At 32.4% G+C, this 16,000-nt stretch overlaps 2 protein-coding genes across 3 annotated transcripts; one reads left to right on the forward strand and one right to left on the reverse strand.

Annotated features, from left to right (window-relative positions):
- Positions 1 to 1,263: 1,263 nt before the first annotated feature.
- LOC108468552 (ABC1 family protein YPL109C, mitochondrial-like) lies at positions 1,264 to 6,330 on the reverse strand. 2 transcript variants are annotated; one of them, XR_008287042.1, is made up of 6 exons: positions 6,118 to 6,330; positions 4,376 to 5,717; positions 3,876 to 4,142; positions 3,412 to 3,567; positions 3,039 to 3,220; positions 1,264 to 1,618 (listed from the first exon to the last, which is right to left on the reverse strand). XR_008287042.1 is itself a non-coding variant. In XM_017769433.2 (5 exons), the coding sequence occupies exons 1-5, from the start codon at positions 6,324 to 6,326 to the stop codon at positions 3,101 to 3,103; spliced, it is 2,094 nt and encodes a 697-aa protein (XP_017624922.1). In that variant the 5' UTR covers positions 6,327 to 6,330; the 3' UTR covers positions 2,859 to 3,100. The 2 variants fall into 2 exon arrangements, 1 of the variants encoding a protein (XP_017624922.1); XM_017769433.2 differs by lacking the exon at positions 1,264 to 1,618 and having other exon boundaries at positions 2,859 to 3,220.
- Positions 6,331 to 8,675: 2,345 nt separating this feature from the next.
- On the forward strand, positions 8,676 to 15,503 carry LOC108469655 (ubiquitin carboxyl-terminal hydrolase 14). Its single transcript, XM_017770626.2, has 20 exons — positions 8,676 to 9,251; positions 9,499 to 9,670; positions 10,302 to 10,414; positions 10,520 to 10,853; positions 11,110 to 11,204; positions 11,705 to 11,838; positions 11,926 to 11,982; positions 12,074 to 12,151; positions 12,468 to 12,522; positions 12,613 to 12,648; positions 12,922 to 13,002; positions 13,282 to 13,480; positions 13,593 to 13,650; positions 13,730 to 13,852; positions 14,060 to 14,148; positions 14,227 to 14,316; positions 14,433 to 14,603; positions 14,705 to 14,829; positions 14,943 to 15,078; positions 15,194 to 15,503. The coding sequence occupies exons 1-20, from the start codon at positions 9,138 to 9,140 to the stop codon at positions 15,370 to 15,372; spliced, it is 2,439 nt and encodes an 812-aa protein (XP_017626115.1). The 5' UTR covers positions 8,676 to 9,137; the 3' UTR covers positions 15,373 to 15,503.
- The last annotated feature ends 497 nt before the right edge of the window (positions 15,504 to 16,000 follow it).

A 16,000-nucleotide genomic window follows, 5' to 3' on the forward strand; every position in this document is an offset into this window, starting at 1 on the left:
TTAATGTCACATCAATTATTTTATTTTAAAATTTAGAATTTTGTTTGAATTTGATTATTTGTAATATGAAAATGTTGATGTAGTATTAAATTATTGAAAAAGAATCTGAGATGATGATGACGATATATGTAATATTTTAAATATGTTTGTGAAAAAAATAGTTGTTTAGATTTATTATTATTTTTATTGAAGATTTTTGTTGATTTAACCATTAATTTTTCTTGTTTCCATTGATGATAATAATAATAAACCTTTTGAAAAAAAATCTCCTTTGAGATTTGCAAAATATACATTAGGTGAAATTATGTTTATGTTTTTAATTTCATCATTAGTACCTATATTTTTTAGATTTTAAAGTTTATGTTTTGATTCAAATGGTAATTATTACATTTATTAATTAAGATAATATGATTTTTTTTTTTAGTTTTATGTACAAATAATAAGTTGAAAAAGTATATGTTTGTAACTAGTGGTGTAATTAGAGGGCTAGTAAGGACTCCAACCCCTAAAATGAAAATTTTTACATTTAGTCTTTAAAATTTTAAAATTTTAAATTAGCAAAGATAAAATTACACTTTGGTCCCTCTTAAAATGATAAAATTTGATTTAATAATTTAAAATTTATAAAAATATAGGCTATTAAAATGGTGAAATTACAATTTACTATTGTAAAAATTATAATTTAACTTCAGCCCTTAAAAATTTTTTTTGGCTTTCTTCTATTTGTAATGGCTATTTGTAATGGCTTTCTTCTATTTGTAACTTAAGATTTATTTTTAAAATAGCATAATTTAATGGCAACCGTTTAGTTAATATTGAAAATTTGAAAGTTCAAAAATTATAAAACTATTATTTTAACGTTAGAAAGACTAATTACAAAATTCAACCTATATATTAAAACAAAGCAAGTTAGGAAATTTTAAATTTTCCCATATATTAATAATAACGTTAAATCCTTTTATTAGTCCCTATATTTTATAAAAGTTATAGATTTAGTCTTTATACTTAAATTTGATCAATTTTAATCTTTGAACTTTACTAATTGGTCAATTTTATGCGTACAATTGTGAATTTAATCCATATTCTCCAATAGAATCATTTTAAATCTCTATACTTTTCAAAATTTTAAATTTTAATCTTGAAGCAAATAATAGACATTAATCCATTAACTGATTTTTACAGTGTAATATTTATAAATAATAAGCTAACATGACAATGGCACTACACATATAATAATATATTAAACACGTCAAACTCTAAAAATAATAGAATTTAATCTAATGAATTTAATAGTTATCTTGTGGTGAGGATTAAGATTCTAAAATTTGAAAACTACATGATGACCAAATTAAAATAGAGAGATTAAATCACAACTTTGGTAAAGCATAAGGACTAATTGCAGGAATTGACCAAAAAAGGACTAACAGCAGGATAATAGCCGCAGGGACAGGAATTTGCCAGTTTTCTCCGACGACTTTAGCTGACTAACACGTGTTAACACAGTCAAAAAGGCCATAAATAGCACGTGAGAAACAGAAGTTAAATTTGTAACACGTGGCATCCAAATGAAAGCTCCAAGCAATTCGCCGAAGATTTGTTCGTCTCTTGTCGTGTTCTCCTGAAACCAGTCAAAGCTTTTGAAACGTGAACGCAACTTGGATATACCTTCATCACCCCCTTTTCCATTTCACTTTTTGTTTACTTTAAATTTCTTTTCTTTTTAACCTTTTGCTTTTTTTCTAATTTTTATTTTTAAAACATGAAAATAAAATTAATATCTAAATATGCCTATAATTTAAGGATATTTAAATTTAGTTTCTTATTTTAATTTAAGATATTAAAATTTTATACTTACTTTTTATTTAGTAGATTTAGTGCAATTAAGATTTAAAATGGAACATAGTTTTCAAAATTTTAAATTAATTAAAAATATAATTACATTTTAGCCTCTCTTAAAATACATTTAATATTTATGTTTAAATAATATTATAATAAGTGTAACTTAATAAGCAAATGACTCTAAATTAGTAACAAAATTAACAATAAAATAAGAATTATATAATTTCTAAATAATAACAACAAAATAATAATAATAATAATAATAACAAAATGATAACAAAATAGTGTTAAAACAACACCAAAACAGTGGCTACAACAGCAAATATTTTTTTGCTAATTTTAGTCAGGCAAAAGAACTTACCCAATGCTTAACCCATTTAAAAAACAAGTCTCGTGTTTTTACCTAAGTCTATTTTTTGAACTTATATTTTGCTCAAACTCTTTCACTTTTCAATAGACATCTGGACCAAGTATGATCAGATCTAGCCATGACCCGACTCTAAAAATTTTCCAAGCTCAAACCCAACTTGATCCACCAAAAAAGCCCCATTTTACTATTTTTAAAACAATAAAACATTAAATATATTTTTTTTCATATTAATATTTATATAATTTTAAATAAAATTATTTAATTTGAATTTTGACCAGGACTAACGAGACTCAAACCGAACAAACCACTCAACCCGTTAATAAGTAAAAAATAATTATATAATATAATATAAATCATCTTAAACACAATTATAATCCACCAATTATCTAAAGTCGAATGAAAATCATACATAACTCATTAAATCAAATACTCAAATATCACACTATTTCTACCATTTACAGTATATGAGTTTTTGCTAAGTACTGTCCTTGACAAGATTTTTAAAATTACTAGATAACCATTTATAATAATAATAATAACTATATTAAAAACAGTAATTGACAAATTTAGTCAATTACTTCCAATGCATTGATAACTATATTGCTATATATATATAATATAGTAATCTCAAAATGCAGCTTTAGAACACTTTGTTATTATTTTAAATCTATTTTCTTTTAATGTATATTAGGAAATCAGAATGTGTCAACACTCTAAATATTTGTAACATACAATATATGCGTATTAACAAAACAAAATATTAATGCCCCTTATGAAATCCGGACCGAACCAATAGTTTTCTCATTATTGTAACAGGTTAATGTCATACCTTGGTACCAAAACTTTGGGTAAAAAAATAGAAATGATGATGATGATGAACAGAGAGTCCTTTTAAGGTGCCACAAGTCCTTCAATGGTGTAAAACAGAGATTCAGCCCAATCAACTTTGAATAGCAACGTCTGCAATGTCCGCATTACGTCGAGTTGAGGATCAAGTTTCCGTTGCCATCCCTACCAAAGATGGGAAAAAGAAAGAAGAAGATCAGGAATCCAGATTTAGGTAACATCAAGAAAAATGAAGAGTCGGAATAACGTAGCTCAGATTACATTAGTTGTCACACCCAGAAAATGAGCAAAAGGAATTCGATAACTTCCTTAGGGAAGAGAGGGCTGCAATATATGGCAGGCAAAGAGTGCATTACCTCGAGAACCAAGGTGGTAACGATTACTGTACAAACATTTCCATCAATGTTGACTTTATGACGTCTAACATGATCAAGCAGTTGTTGTATGCACTCGCCTGGATGGATAGACCCGCCGTCTAGAGAATCCCATAAATGGAAAGATTTTTCAACATCCTGTATAACAAAATAAAAAAGCTTAGCTTGGATCATTTCTATTGGTACAACAAAATAAAATGCATGGTCCAATCAAACCAAATTCAAAGTGCGAATAAAGAAGATAGCCGGTGAGGATATGAGGTTCTAACTTTGTCCAATAAACCCAATTTTAATTTGAGAACATGGATGAATGCTTAAAACCAAACATAGTAAAAACATGAAACGTGTTATGAATTCTTGAATAAACAAACTCTTCAATTGAAGCCCTGTTAACTTTCCTGGGCGATATAGAAAATCAGTATGTTATACTCATCAGAATACATTACCTCTATGAAACCTTTCGGATTAGGGCAACGTTGCTGTTTAGATAATCTAAGTGTGCACTCAGCAGCACTTCGACCGTCTCGAAGAGCAACAGCCTTAAAGAACTCGAGTAAATTCATTCGATCTGTCCTAGAGAGTTCAGCTGTCATGCCCACGTCAAGTAAGATAACATGAGGCCTTGAACTAAAGAGATGATTACGTGATCGCCTATCTTTTATACGGACAAGAATATTTCCGGGATGCATGTCTGCATGAACAAAATTATCTACCTGGAGAGTAACAAAAGAACCGCATAAGTCCAAATCCAATCACTGAATCTTAGCATGACTCACACATACACTTTTCGGATGCAAAATCTGAAACCAAGCACTGGACTACAGCATAGAAGAAACCATACAAACAATCTAATGCCAATGCAACTCAGCAATTATAACCGCCACTATGAGAAGAAATGAAAAAGTGAAAGATTGAAAGAAAAAACAAGAGAACAAGAGAATAGTACCAAAAGCATTTTTAAAAGTGCATGTGTCCCAATGTGAGCAAGGGTGCTTTTAATCTGTTCATGTCCTTCAAGCTCATCAACATAGTGCAAAACACTTTCTCCGTGCTCAAAAGTCTCTACCAGAACAGCAGGGTGCACCAAAGGGTATAGAGGCTTCGGAAATGAGACATCCTTCCATCTGCGGAAGTTGTAGATAAAACGGCTTAGGTGCGCAGCCTCCCTAGCAAGATCAACTTGAGACATCATGTAAACAGCAAATTGTTGTAAACTTTCATCCAATCTCAACCATTTCAACGTAGGGATGAACTTTGAAATTTTAGCCACAGAATTAATTATAGTAAAGTCCCTTCTAATTGATTCACCAACCCCAGGATGTCGAACCTTTACAGCAACAACAATGGGCTTGGTTTGCTGACCAGGGTATCTATATTTTAAAGTTGCTCTATGAACTTGAGCAACACTTCCAGATGCCAAGGGTTCCTCTTCAAAATCAGCAAAGATTTCAGATAACTTTCGACCAAATGCATTTTCAATGGATTTCTTTGTGAAAGAGAAACTATGTGATGGAGCTTTCGTATGAAGTTCAGCAAGTACATCACAAAGATCTCTGGGAAACAGATCCGGTCTAGTTGCAGCCCATTGACCCCATTTTATAAATGCTGGGCCTGCTTTTTCCAGTGTATGGTGGACAATACGAAGCCACTTTTTTCTGAATTCAACACCTAGAGAATCCACAAAGGGAGCCATTGCTACGCTGGGTAAAAACAATATCGCTAAATAGGTTGCTCTGAATAACAAAATTACAAATTCCAAAATGAAAAACACAAACGATGCTAAATAAATATGCCCATCTTGTGCTTGCATATAAAGAGTATCCTTTGCAGGGAAGCCTTCTGCCACTGCCCATCTCTGCTTGTTCCAGGCTAGTTCTCCGATTAAGAACGCCATAACACCAGGAGCTACCTGGTTCGACCTACTTAAAGCTAGACTTGCTGCACGGGCAATTCTACTTATTGGTGTCAAAGCTGGACCATCATAGTAAAATACATGAAAAAGCCTCTTCCAAGTAACTTGTGCCTTGTCCGAAAACACATAGCTAGGCGAAAGGGAATAGAAGCTCCGAGGCTGATAATTCTTGGATAATCTTTCCATTACTTTGTACAATGCATAATGCATAGTATCTTCTCTAAATGAATGTTTATACTGTGAGTAGAACCTATATAGGGAAAAAGGGTACTCAACTTTTGGGTGCACCCCATTATTATTCATTTCCCGAAAGCTATTCTTCCAGTTTGAATGAATCGATCGGCCAACCCTCCTAACATTTCCATAGACCAAAAATCTGCATAATGTTAAACCATATTTTCCATTTAACAAGCTGAAAGAATAACCAAAATACAAACAATAAATTTAACTCTATATAACACATTTTTAAAAAATGATAAATAAAAAACTTTAATTAATTTATATTAACACTGTTAATAACACTACTGAAGACGAATTAAAAAAAAAAACTCAATCGTAAATCAAGACTGAGATTTTCCATTCAGGTGCAAAGAAACCAAAAGGAAAACTAAATTAAAGTATTAAACGAAAGGACAAAGACAGAATCTGTGGTAAACTAAGCCAAATGTAAGTACTTAGCCCTATTCCGATCAATACAGCGAAACAACAACAAAGAATACGAATTCTTTTGAAAAAAAAAATTACTAAAAGATCAAAGTTCTTGAAGGTAGATTAACCTCGACATGACGGTAAACGACGCCGGTGAGAGCATCATCGCCGGCAGGGAATGAATTGGATCAGCCGTGAAGGCGGTCGTCGGAGTCGGAGGCGGCGGCGGTGGAAGATTGGCGCATGGTGGTGGAGTCGAACATGTAGCTGAGAATGATGCAGACAAAGAAACACTGTTGCCGCTCGAGTTAAGAGATCCGAGTGATGATGTGGTCATTGTTTTTGAGGGTTTCTTTTATATGGTTAATTGCATATTTAGTTCTTGTATTATATTATTTTTCTCAATTTCCTACTTAAAACAACAACAATAAGAATAAAAATAATAATCAAATAAAGCTTACATCCAAATATAATCGTAAATCAATATAAAATATTCACAAGTGATATTTCTAATATTAATAAAAAAAATTAATTTTAATTTTAATATTAAATCAATGTTATTAAAATCTAAGGGCAATTAATTTAATCGATCTAACCAATTAAAACAAGAGTATTGAATTGGGTTTTGAATAGACTTGTTTATAGGTTGAGTCACCCAAACCAGCTTGAAAAGTGAGAAAATTTAGATAAAAAATAAACTCAAAAAATAAATTTGAATAAAAAAATAGCACCCGTTTAAAAAATGTCAGACTTCAAGTAAGAATTTTTTACTCGACAATTTAGGGGGAGAGAATGAATTTTCTCTCTTGAATTAATGAAAATATTTAACTTAATTAATCCTATTTAACTAAATACTCTAACATCATTTTATATATTATAGTAATAAAGATGGTGGATTTTATCCTCACATGCAACTAACTTGGTTTAACAATGGTTAAATAACCATTAGGTTTTAACATAATTGCTACATAGGCCCTTATGTATTTTCTAAATTAGAACTCAATAGTAATTATATTTTTTTATAATTTAGTCCCTATATTATAATCAACTTATTTCTCAGTTCAATTACTCAACTACTTAACAATATATTTTCCAATTAAATACGAAAAATTCTTCGATTCATAATTTCATTCACTTGGGTTATGAAATTTGGTTTCGAAACCGTATTTTTTGACATTGGCTAAAAATCAAATTGTTACAACTTGTTCATTTAACAACAATTTATTTTGTATGAATAGTACCGTGGCATGCTTTTCATATAAAGTCTTTTCAGTTTTGTTGTTATTTGACTTTTCCAAATGACAAACCATCTCGTAAAGGGATTATTATTGATATCACTCAAAGATACAAGGTCTTTAGATGGAGAGGGTTTTATCTCAAAAACATATTGTTTAGCAATGCTTTTATCTAGAAAGTGCTTATTAGTATCAATGATAAATTGGCCAGTGCTTCTTGCCAAACAAGCTTAGAGAATGCTATAAATTTTGAAGTTATTATGAGTATACATTCTCAAAGGCATATACTCTATTTTATCTTTATTAGTGCTTCTGTAAAATATTTTTTGTCCCGGCAGAAGTAAAAAGATTTAACTTTTGCTCAAAAATACTTTTTTGTCTAAAAATATTTTTGAAAAACAATATTAAACTATGCCTAAGTCCCTAAGTCTCCAATAATTCTAGAAAGAGCAAGTGAAGTCTAATGCATCCAATGAATACCAATGCTATACAAGGAACCATCGCTTGAAAGATGGTTTATCTCTTTACATGCAATAAAATTTTCCCTTTCCAAGATTGAACCTTATTTCATATACCATCATCTTAAAGCTTCTCCTTTGCTACAGGGTTTTTCTCCATTGTTCTATCTCATGAATTCTTAATTTCCTTGTCCTATTGAGTTGTTAGACAAGATGACAGTAAAAATTCAAAAAATTAACCATTTGCCCTTTAACATTTTCAATAAGGTAAAAGAATTACATGCGAAGAAAAAAAACAAGTGGCTCAATGAAGGGTAGTAATAGCTAATGCATTAACCAATAAAGCTTCCATCTTCTAGGCGTTTGTCGAAGAGAGCTAGGAGAATGCCAACAACATTGATACAAAGATGCGGTGAGAAGGGGTTACCTCAGTAAAGTCTCATTGTTGGCACAAACTTCTCTCATTTCTCACCATTAAAAGCCATTGAGATATTAATTCTCGTTACACATCCAATAATTATTTGAACTCAATAAAAGTAATTTTTTAGTTTATTGAAAAAATATTTGAAGAAATCCTAATTAACTTTATGGCAAGCTTTACTTCGTTTGTTTTTTAAAATGAAAGTTAAAAAATATAAAGAAAAAAAATCAATCTGCTTAAAACGAAAAAAAATATAGAAACCAATTGTATAATTAATTTAAAATTTTTATTTGAAATGATGATCTAATTTACCACATCACTTATCATTATATTGTTAACGATAATTAACAGCTTATCATTATTTGACTTAAATGTTATAATGCGATAATATAAGTGATTAAAATGTAACATTTGAAATATAAATAACTAAAATGTAACACGTAATAAATAAAAATGACTATTTTAATAATTTACCCTAAAAAAATCACATTTATTTCCAAAAAAATCCAAATTTTTTTACGTCAAAATAAAAAAAAATTGAGGATCCCATGTTTATATTATGAACTCTAAAGAAAAATTTGAGGAATGAGTTAATTTTTGTGATATATAGAAAAAAAAAATCAATTTTGAAGAGAAAAAAACGAAATGAGACGTATTTAGTTGGAAGCAGGACTTAGAAGGCGTGCTTTCTAACTTTTTGTCCAAAAAAAAAATCATTTCTTTAAATATTTTTAAAAATATAACATTTTCTCCAAATTTGTTCTTAATTTCAAATGTTGTACATTTACTTTTATTTTAATTTTGCAGTCCAAAAGGGGGGTTTTGAGTTGATTTAGCAAAGACCCTTGTTTTAAAAGCTTACTCATCACTCTCTTTCTCTCTCGATAAGAAAAAAAGTTAAAAAGAAAAAAGAAAATTCAATCTTTCGGCGAAGAAACAGTCTCTGCATTTGCTTGAACTTTAGGGCAAAAATCTGATTCTTGCCCTCTTTTTTCTCTCCTAAAAGACCAAATCAAGGAAGAGAAAGAAAACAAATGGAAGGCATAAACCCTATGGACCTGCTCCGATCCAATCTCTCTCGGGTTCGGATCCCTGAACCCACCAATCGTATCTACAAGCAAGAATGCTGCCTCTCCTTCGATTCTCCGGTACTCTTCTTTTGTTGTTGTTATCTGTTTGTTTCTCGAGAAACTACTTGATTGCTTGCGACTGAAAAATATCATGTTTATAGGCTATTTGTTTTGACCTTTGAGTGTTTCGAATTTGTTTTGTTTATGAGAAAGTTAGTAAAAGCTCAGATTCTTTTGCTTGAGTTTTTAAACTTCTTTTTTTAGGGTTTTTTTGGTTCGAGATTTTTAAAGAACTGTTAAATGTGGTTGATTTTTTTTTTTGCAGAGGTCAGAAGGAGGATTATTTGTTGATATGAATACGTTTCTAGCGTTTGGGAAAGATTATGTGGGTTGGAATTATGAAAAGACTGGAAATCCTGTGTATCTGCATATTAAGCAAACGAAAAAGTTGGTTTCTGAAGATAGGCCTTTGAAGAAACCCACTCTGTTGGCTATTGGTACTTTTTATAATATTTGTTATTATTTACTGCTTGTGAACATTATGTTATCATGTTATTGTTCATGTTGGTGGTGTATGCATATCGTGCCTTACTTAACACTGGCAAGGCCTTTTATTGTGCCTTAAGCAATATAATTGTTCTAGTGCCTTGAGTGCATATTGCATGTCCTTGATAACAATGGAACTGAGAGTGGTTCTTATTTTGTTTTGCGCACCCTTGATACGTATGGGAGATCTCAAAGCATAGATATTTTGTATAATGTTCTGGGGTTCCAAGTATAAAGGGAAAACATTGGAAGTGCCTATGTCAAATACATAATCATGTCTGACACTTTTGAGTTGAAACTACTATCGCCAGTGACTTTAATTTCTTTGATCACGAGTTACAGCATAAAATGATGCTTGCAGCTGTTAATAAAAGAAGTTGGAACTAGTTTATCCATCTACTAGCACGTTTAGAGAATTAGAGCTATTGAATGTCTTGTTCCTATTGGACTCTGCATCTGGAACCCATGTGAGAGCTACAAAATGATAAAGTTTTGAAGTTTCAAATGTTTTCTGAATGATTGTGTTGCCTTAGTACTATCTGTTGTGGCTAAATAGTAATATCCATGCAATTTGATTTACAGGTGTTGATGGTGGATTTGACAACAATGAACTAGAATATGAAGAAACTCACAAAATTGTCATTTTGCCTAGCTATGCAACTCTTCCTTTTCCATCTGTGGAGTTGCCTGAGAAGGTATGGATTGTCTCATTTTTTATTTTTAAAGAATTTTAAATCAGAAGTACATATTCTTCATCTTGGACAGTAACCTAGCTTGGTTATCCAATACGAATACTGTAGGTAAGGTTGGCAGTTGATGCTATTTTAATGGCTGAGGGTGCTGAACGGAAAGAGCAAGTTGCAGCCTGGACAGCTGATAAGAAGCAAATAAGTGCATATGCAATGGAGTTGCGGCAAATTGGCAATGTTGTTGTTCCCCCATCTGGTTGGAAATGTGCTAAGTGTGATAAAAGAGATAATCTATGGCTAAATCTTACTGATGGAATGATTCTCTGTGGGAGGAGAAATTGGGATGGAACTGGTGGTAACAACCATGCGATTGAGTACTACAAGGAGACTGGCTATCCGCTAGCTGTAAAGCTTGGGACAATTACTTCTGATCTGGATGCTGCAGGTAAGGCTTCCTTGTATTTCACTGTCTGTGTGCGTTTATTTCTGGTGTCATTTTAATAACTTCTTATTGATCCACAATGGTTACAAACTATTTTTGCTCAGTTACCCTTGAGATTTCAACCTTAGATTTCTTTGTATTAGAACTTTGGTTTGTGGCACTGAAAGTCTGAACTGCAGTTCTATGATTATCTTTCTTTTGAGCATTGGTAGGGACATTTGTCAGAACTTACCATGGGTAACTTATTGTGGCATTTCAGATGTTTTCTCTTACCCAGAGGATGATAGTGTTATAGACCCTCTTCTAGCTCAACATTTGGCATATTTTGGTATTGATTTCTCATCATTGCAAAAGGTTAGCTTTTTTCTGTCGATTAATTATTTGCTGCCTTTAAGGTGAATTTGCAATTTTGTTATGCAATTGTACCTTTTTTGTTTATTATCCCTATGGTTTCATTTTTGTTCGAATGTTCAGATAGTGTTTGCGAAACCTTAAGTTTGATATCCATTCCCTTTTCATAGAATCCCTCTTCTGATATGTTGGTATGTATAAACTTTGTCATGTAAGTATTACATTTTTAATGACAACATTTGCTAAAAACGAACTGTGTCAGCCTTAAGGTTTGTAATTTTTTATTATGGTTGGAGTTTCCGTAAACAAATGTTACATTTTAAATACAACTATATTCTGTATCAATCTTGACCAACATCAGCTTAAGCAGTAAACAAATGATATCATTACTGTAGAATGTAAGTTTCAAACTTTACCATAAGAGAAGATAAGTGAAGGTTTGAAGTGTTTATAAATGATTTAGTGTCATTTGATTTGAAATTAAAGTCTTTCATTGTTTCCAGACCGAAATGACAACTGCTGAAAGGGAGCTTGACCAGAATACCAACTTTGATTGGGATAGAATTCAGGAAAGTGGGCAGGATGTGGAACCAATTTTCGGACCAGGTTATACAGGTCTTGTGAATCTTGGAAACAGGTAATGTTGATCATGATTAGCGGTATGGCTACCAATAACTATATAATTATATAATGTTTTTGACTAGCGAAATTTGTTCTCATGCAGCTGCTACATGGCTGCAACCATGCAAGTTGTGTTTTCAACACAGTCATTTTGTAGACGGTAAATTACAATGCTAATATTGTAAATTCACTTAAAATTGGAATTTATTATGCTTATTTGCCTTTCTTGCCTTTTTTTTGCGTGCTATCAGATACTATATGAACCAAAGCTTAAAAATGGCTTTTGAGACAGCCCCAGCTGATCCAACTGTAGACCTCAATATGCAGCTGTAAGTTGCCATTGTTCTGGATAATAATTTCTAATTTCAATATGTCATGTGTTAAAATAGTTCTCAAATGTTGGTAGCTCCGATGGGGTTTTGTTGGTGTCTTTCTTGACAAAGATCACATGGTTGTTCGTTATGTATTTTTAAATACAATATACGCATGGTTTTCTTCTTATTTTGATATGTGTGGTTGTTGAGTTTATTGCGTTGGCATTTCCTTGCCGGTTCTGTTCTGCTTTGTATTTAATAAGCAGTTTCTTATTCTTTTGCCTCATCTCTATTCTTATGATTACGTAACCACTTTCTGGCTGTGTGGCAGAACGAAACTGGCACATGGTTTGCTCTCCGGTAAATATTCTTTTCCAGCAGTAGAGGTACAGCAACCGTATCAATCTATTCCTTAGTATAGTTGGTTATTTTCCCTGATTAATGAATTAATTGATTTAGTTTGTTTTATCATCCAGAAAGTTGAAACGACTGCACCTTCAGTAAAAGATGCAGTAAGCTTCCCACTTTATATCTCTGCCATGATTGTTCTGATCTTGAAAATTCTTAGATGGCACCACTGAATTGCCATTTATATTGTGATATAAGTGTATTTGCAATCTAGAAGTTTAGCAATAGAATTTGTGTTATGCAACTAATATGCTTAACACGAATCTTTGTATTAAATTTTCAGTAAAATTAGTATAATTTCTATGTGCTGTGTTTGAACGATTCTGACAGTTGTCTGTTAACTTCGTTTCCATTTGTCAACCTTCTGAAAATATTAGAAACAGGAAGGGATCCCTCCTCGCATGTTCAAAGCCGTTATTGCAGCCAGCCATCCCGAGTTTTCTACCGTGAGGCAACAGGTATGCTGATCCTGCTAATTTGACTACGGAATTATTATTTGGTTTCTAGCATTAGCTTGAAATTTCTACCTTTGCAGTAAAGTAAAAACGATTCTTTTAGATTCCATAAAGAATATGGCATAAAGGTTCTAATTGTATATATATATCTACTTTTTATAATTGCAATCTGGGCTTTTGTGGGTTAATTCCCTCATTGCACGGTAGGATATTTCTCGGGGCTCATGATTTTCCCTATATGTAGCCATCAGTTACTTATATGGACACTCGAATTATCTGTAGGATGCCCTGGAGTTCTTCCTTCATTTTCTTGACCAAGTTGAACGTTCTAATGCCGTGAAACCTGAACTGGATCCCTCGAGGAGTTTCAAGTTTGGTGTTGAAGAGCGTATCTTATGTTCATCCGGGAAGGTTGCTTACAATAAAAGGCTTGACTACATTCTTTCTTTGAATATTCCATTGCATGAGGCTACCAATAAAGGTAAGTTTTGATTTCTATATGTATATTCATGTTTGTGCGCATACTTCATTTATATCTATATTCATCTATACCTGAAATTTATTTCTAATGATTTATTCTCTGAAAAATTCAGAAGAACTGGAAGCTTTTAACAAAAGCAAAGCTGAAAAGATTTCAGAAGGGAAGGATGTGTAAGTTCCTATGGTTTTATTTGATACTTGTAGCCTTCTGTAGAGTGTAGGCCTTTTCTTAGGATGCCTTGTTTTACAGATCGAGTGATGAAATTGTTCGACCAAGGGTACCTCTAGAAGCATGCTTAGCGAACTTTGCAGCTCCAGAGGAGATACCAGATTTTTACAGCTCCGCATTGAAGGCTAAGACAACAGCTATCAAGTAAGATTTTTGCTCTCTAATTGCCTTGCAATCCCTTAGTAATGTATACTTTTGGAGAAGGGTCCAAGATAAGTATATATTTTCCAATAATAATAATAAAAGATGACAATACAGTTTATTGATGCTATTTTGAACAAAGGTTGCAGACATGCAATCTTAGAGTATTCTTTTCTTAACATGGAATATCTTTTGTATTTTACACAACAGGACTGCTGGTTTAACTTCGTTCCCCGATTATTTGGTATTGCACATGAGGAAGTTTGTCATGGAGGCCGGCTGGGTGCCTAAAAAGCTTGGTAATTTTACAACGTTGTTACTTACAGTGCACATTACTTTTGAATTGATATTCATCATCTACTTTTTCGTCCATTCAGATGTCTACATAGATGTCCCTGACGTCATAGATATAAGCCACATGCGCAGCAAGGGCCTTCAACCTGGGGAAGAACTGTTGCCAGAGGCTGGTATGTGAATTAACAGATTCCATAAGTGATAATTGAATTGAGAAGGCGGTGATGTAAAAGAGAATTCCTGATCTGTAAATATTTGTTCTTGATTTCTCTTTATTTCTACTGCATAGCTCCTGAGGGTGCGGCGGAATCAAGTCAGCCTGTGGCCGATGAAGCAATTGTTGCCCAGCTTGCCTCAATGGGCTTTAACCAGCTTCATTGTCAGAAAGCTGCCATAAACACTTTAAATGCTGGTGTGGAAGAGGCAATGAATTGGTTGCTTTCACACATGGATGATCCAGGTACTCTGAATTTAGCATTATAAGCATTATCTTGTATCTTTCATTGACCAGTAGGCGAATAGCTTTGCATCCAAATGATAATCATTGTTATATCTTTTCAGATATAGATGCTCCTATCTCCCATGAGTCACAAAGTGCTGAGATATCTATCGACCAATCAAAAGTTGATACCTTGATTTCGTTTGGATTTCAAGAAGAAATTGCTCGAATGGCATTGAAAGCATCGGTAAAGTCTTTACAGCATTTCATTTCTTTGGCAAATTTGGAAATTGTTGTTCTGTAATCTGTTTTCTCACACTCGAGAAATTCGTAACTGTGGGCACATGTACATTTTCACAGGGTGGCGACATTGAAAAAGCAACAGACTGGATATTTAACAATCCCAATGCCTCTGCTTCATCAGCTATGGATACAAATGCATCAAGCAACGGCCCATCTACTCCAGTCGATGCAGGACTGCCCGACGGAGGAGGGAGTGAGTCTCTTTTTCTCAAGTCTTCAACTTATCTTGTCAACGTGTTTCACACTTAAATGATCGTCTGGTTTATGGACTTCTAACCCATTGCTGCAATGTTTTTGTCAATGCAAAGGATATCGGCTTTTCGGAATAGTGAGTCACATCGGAACCTCAACTCAGTGTGGCCATTATGTTGCTCACATCCTGAAAGATGGTAGATGGGTGATTTTCAATGATGATAAGGTTGGTGCTTCGATCAATACACCCAAGGACATGGGTTACTTATACTTTTTTGAGAGGATTAATAGCTGAAATTATAAGTGAAAACTATAGTAGAATTTCAGTTGGAAAATTTTAGGCAACTCCTTTCAGTCTTTTATAGAAGTGGCTTCAATAACATTGGTATTCAAACATTTTAATCTCTAATACATTTTTCCCCTTAATATTTTGTTTTTGCTTTTTTTTTTTTATACTATGCTTTCAAGGGTAGTTATTATTATAATTATCATAAATTTGGTGGTGGTTTTTTCCTAAATAATTCAACTGGTAGTACACATAAAATTAATATGAATGCTTAAATGCTTTGAAATCTATAATAAATGAATTATTAATGTATTAAAACTTATTTAAATTTATTATTATATTATGAAATATATGATGGATTACACAAATTTTTTTCTATCTTTTATTTTAACCTTAGTAGTAGTAGTTTTCTTTTCTTCACTCTAAATTATTCAAGTAATTAAAGAAAACAATAAATTCTTTTGAAAAAGGATTAAAATATTATAAAATTTAGTTTAATTAAATTTTAAAATCGATTTAATCCCCACATCATACGGTTTAGACAGATGGAAGGCCATTTGCTCTAAGTTGAGTGTTTGATTGACGAGTGTTCGGTGTATATGTGTGAGACTACAAGTGTTACTTGTATTATGAAATG

The sequence above is a fragment of the Gossypium arboreum genome, chromosome 8 (genome assembly GCF_025698485.1).
Source record: "Gossypium arboreum isolate Shixiya-1 chromosome 8, ASM2569848v2, whole genome shotgun sequence".
Taxonomy (NCBI): Eukaryota; Viridiplantae; Streptophyta; class Magnoliopsida; order Malvales; family Malvaceae; genus Gossypium; species Gossypium arboreum.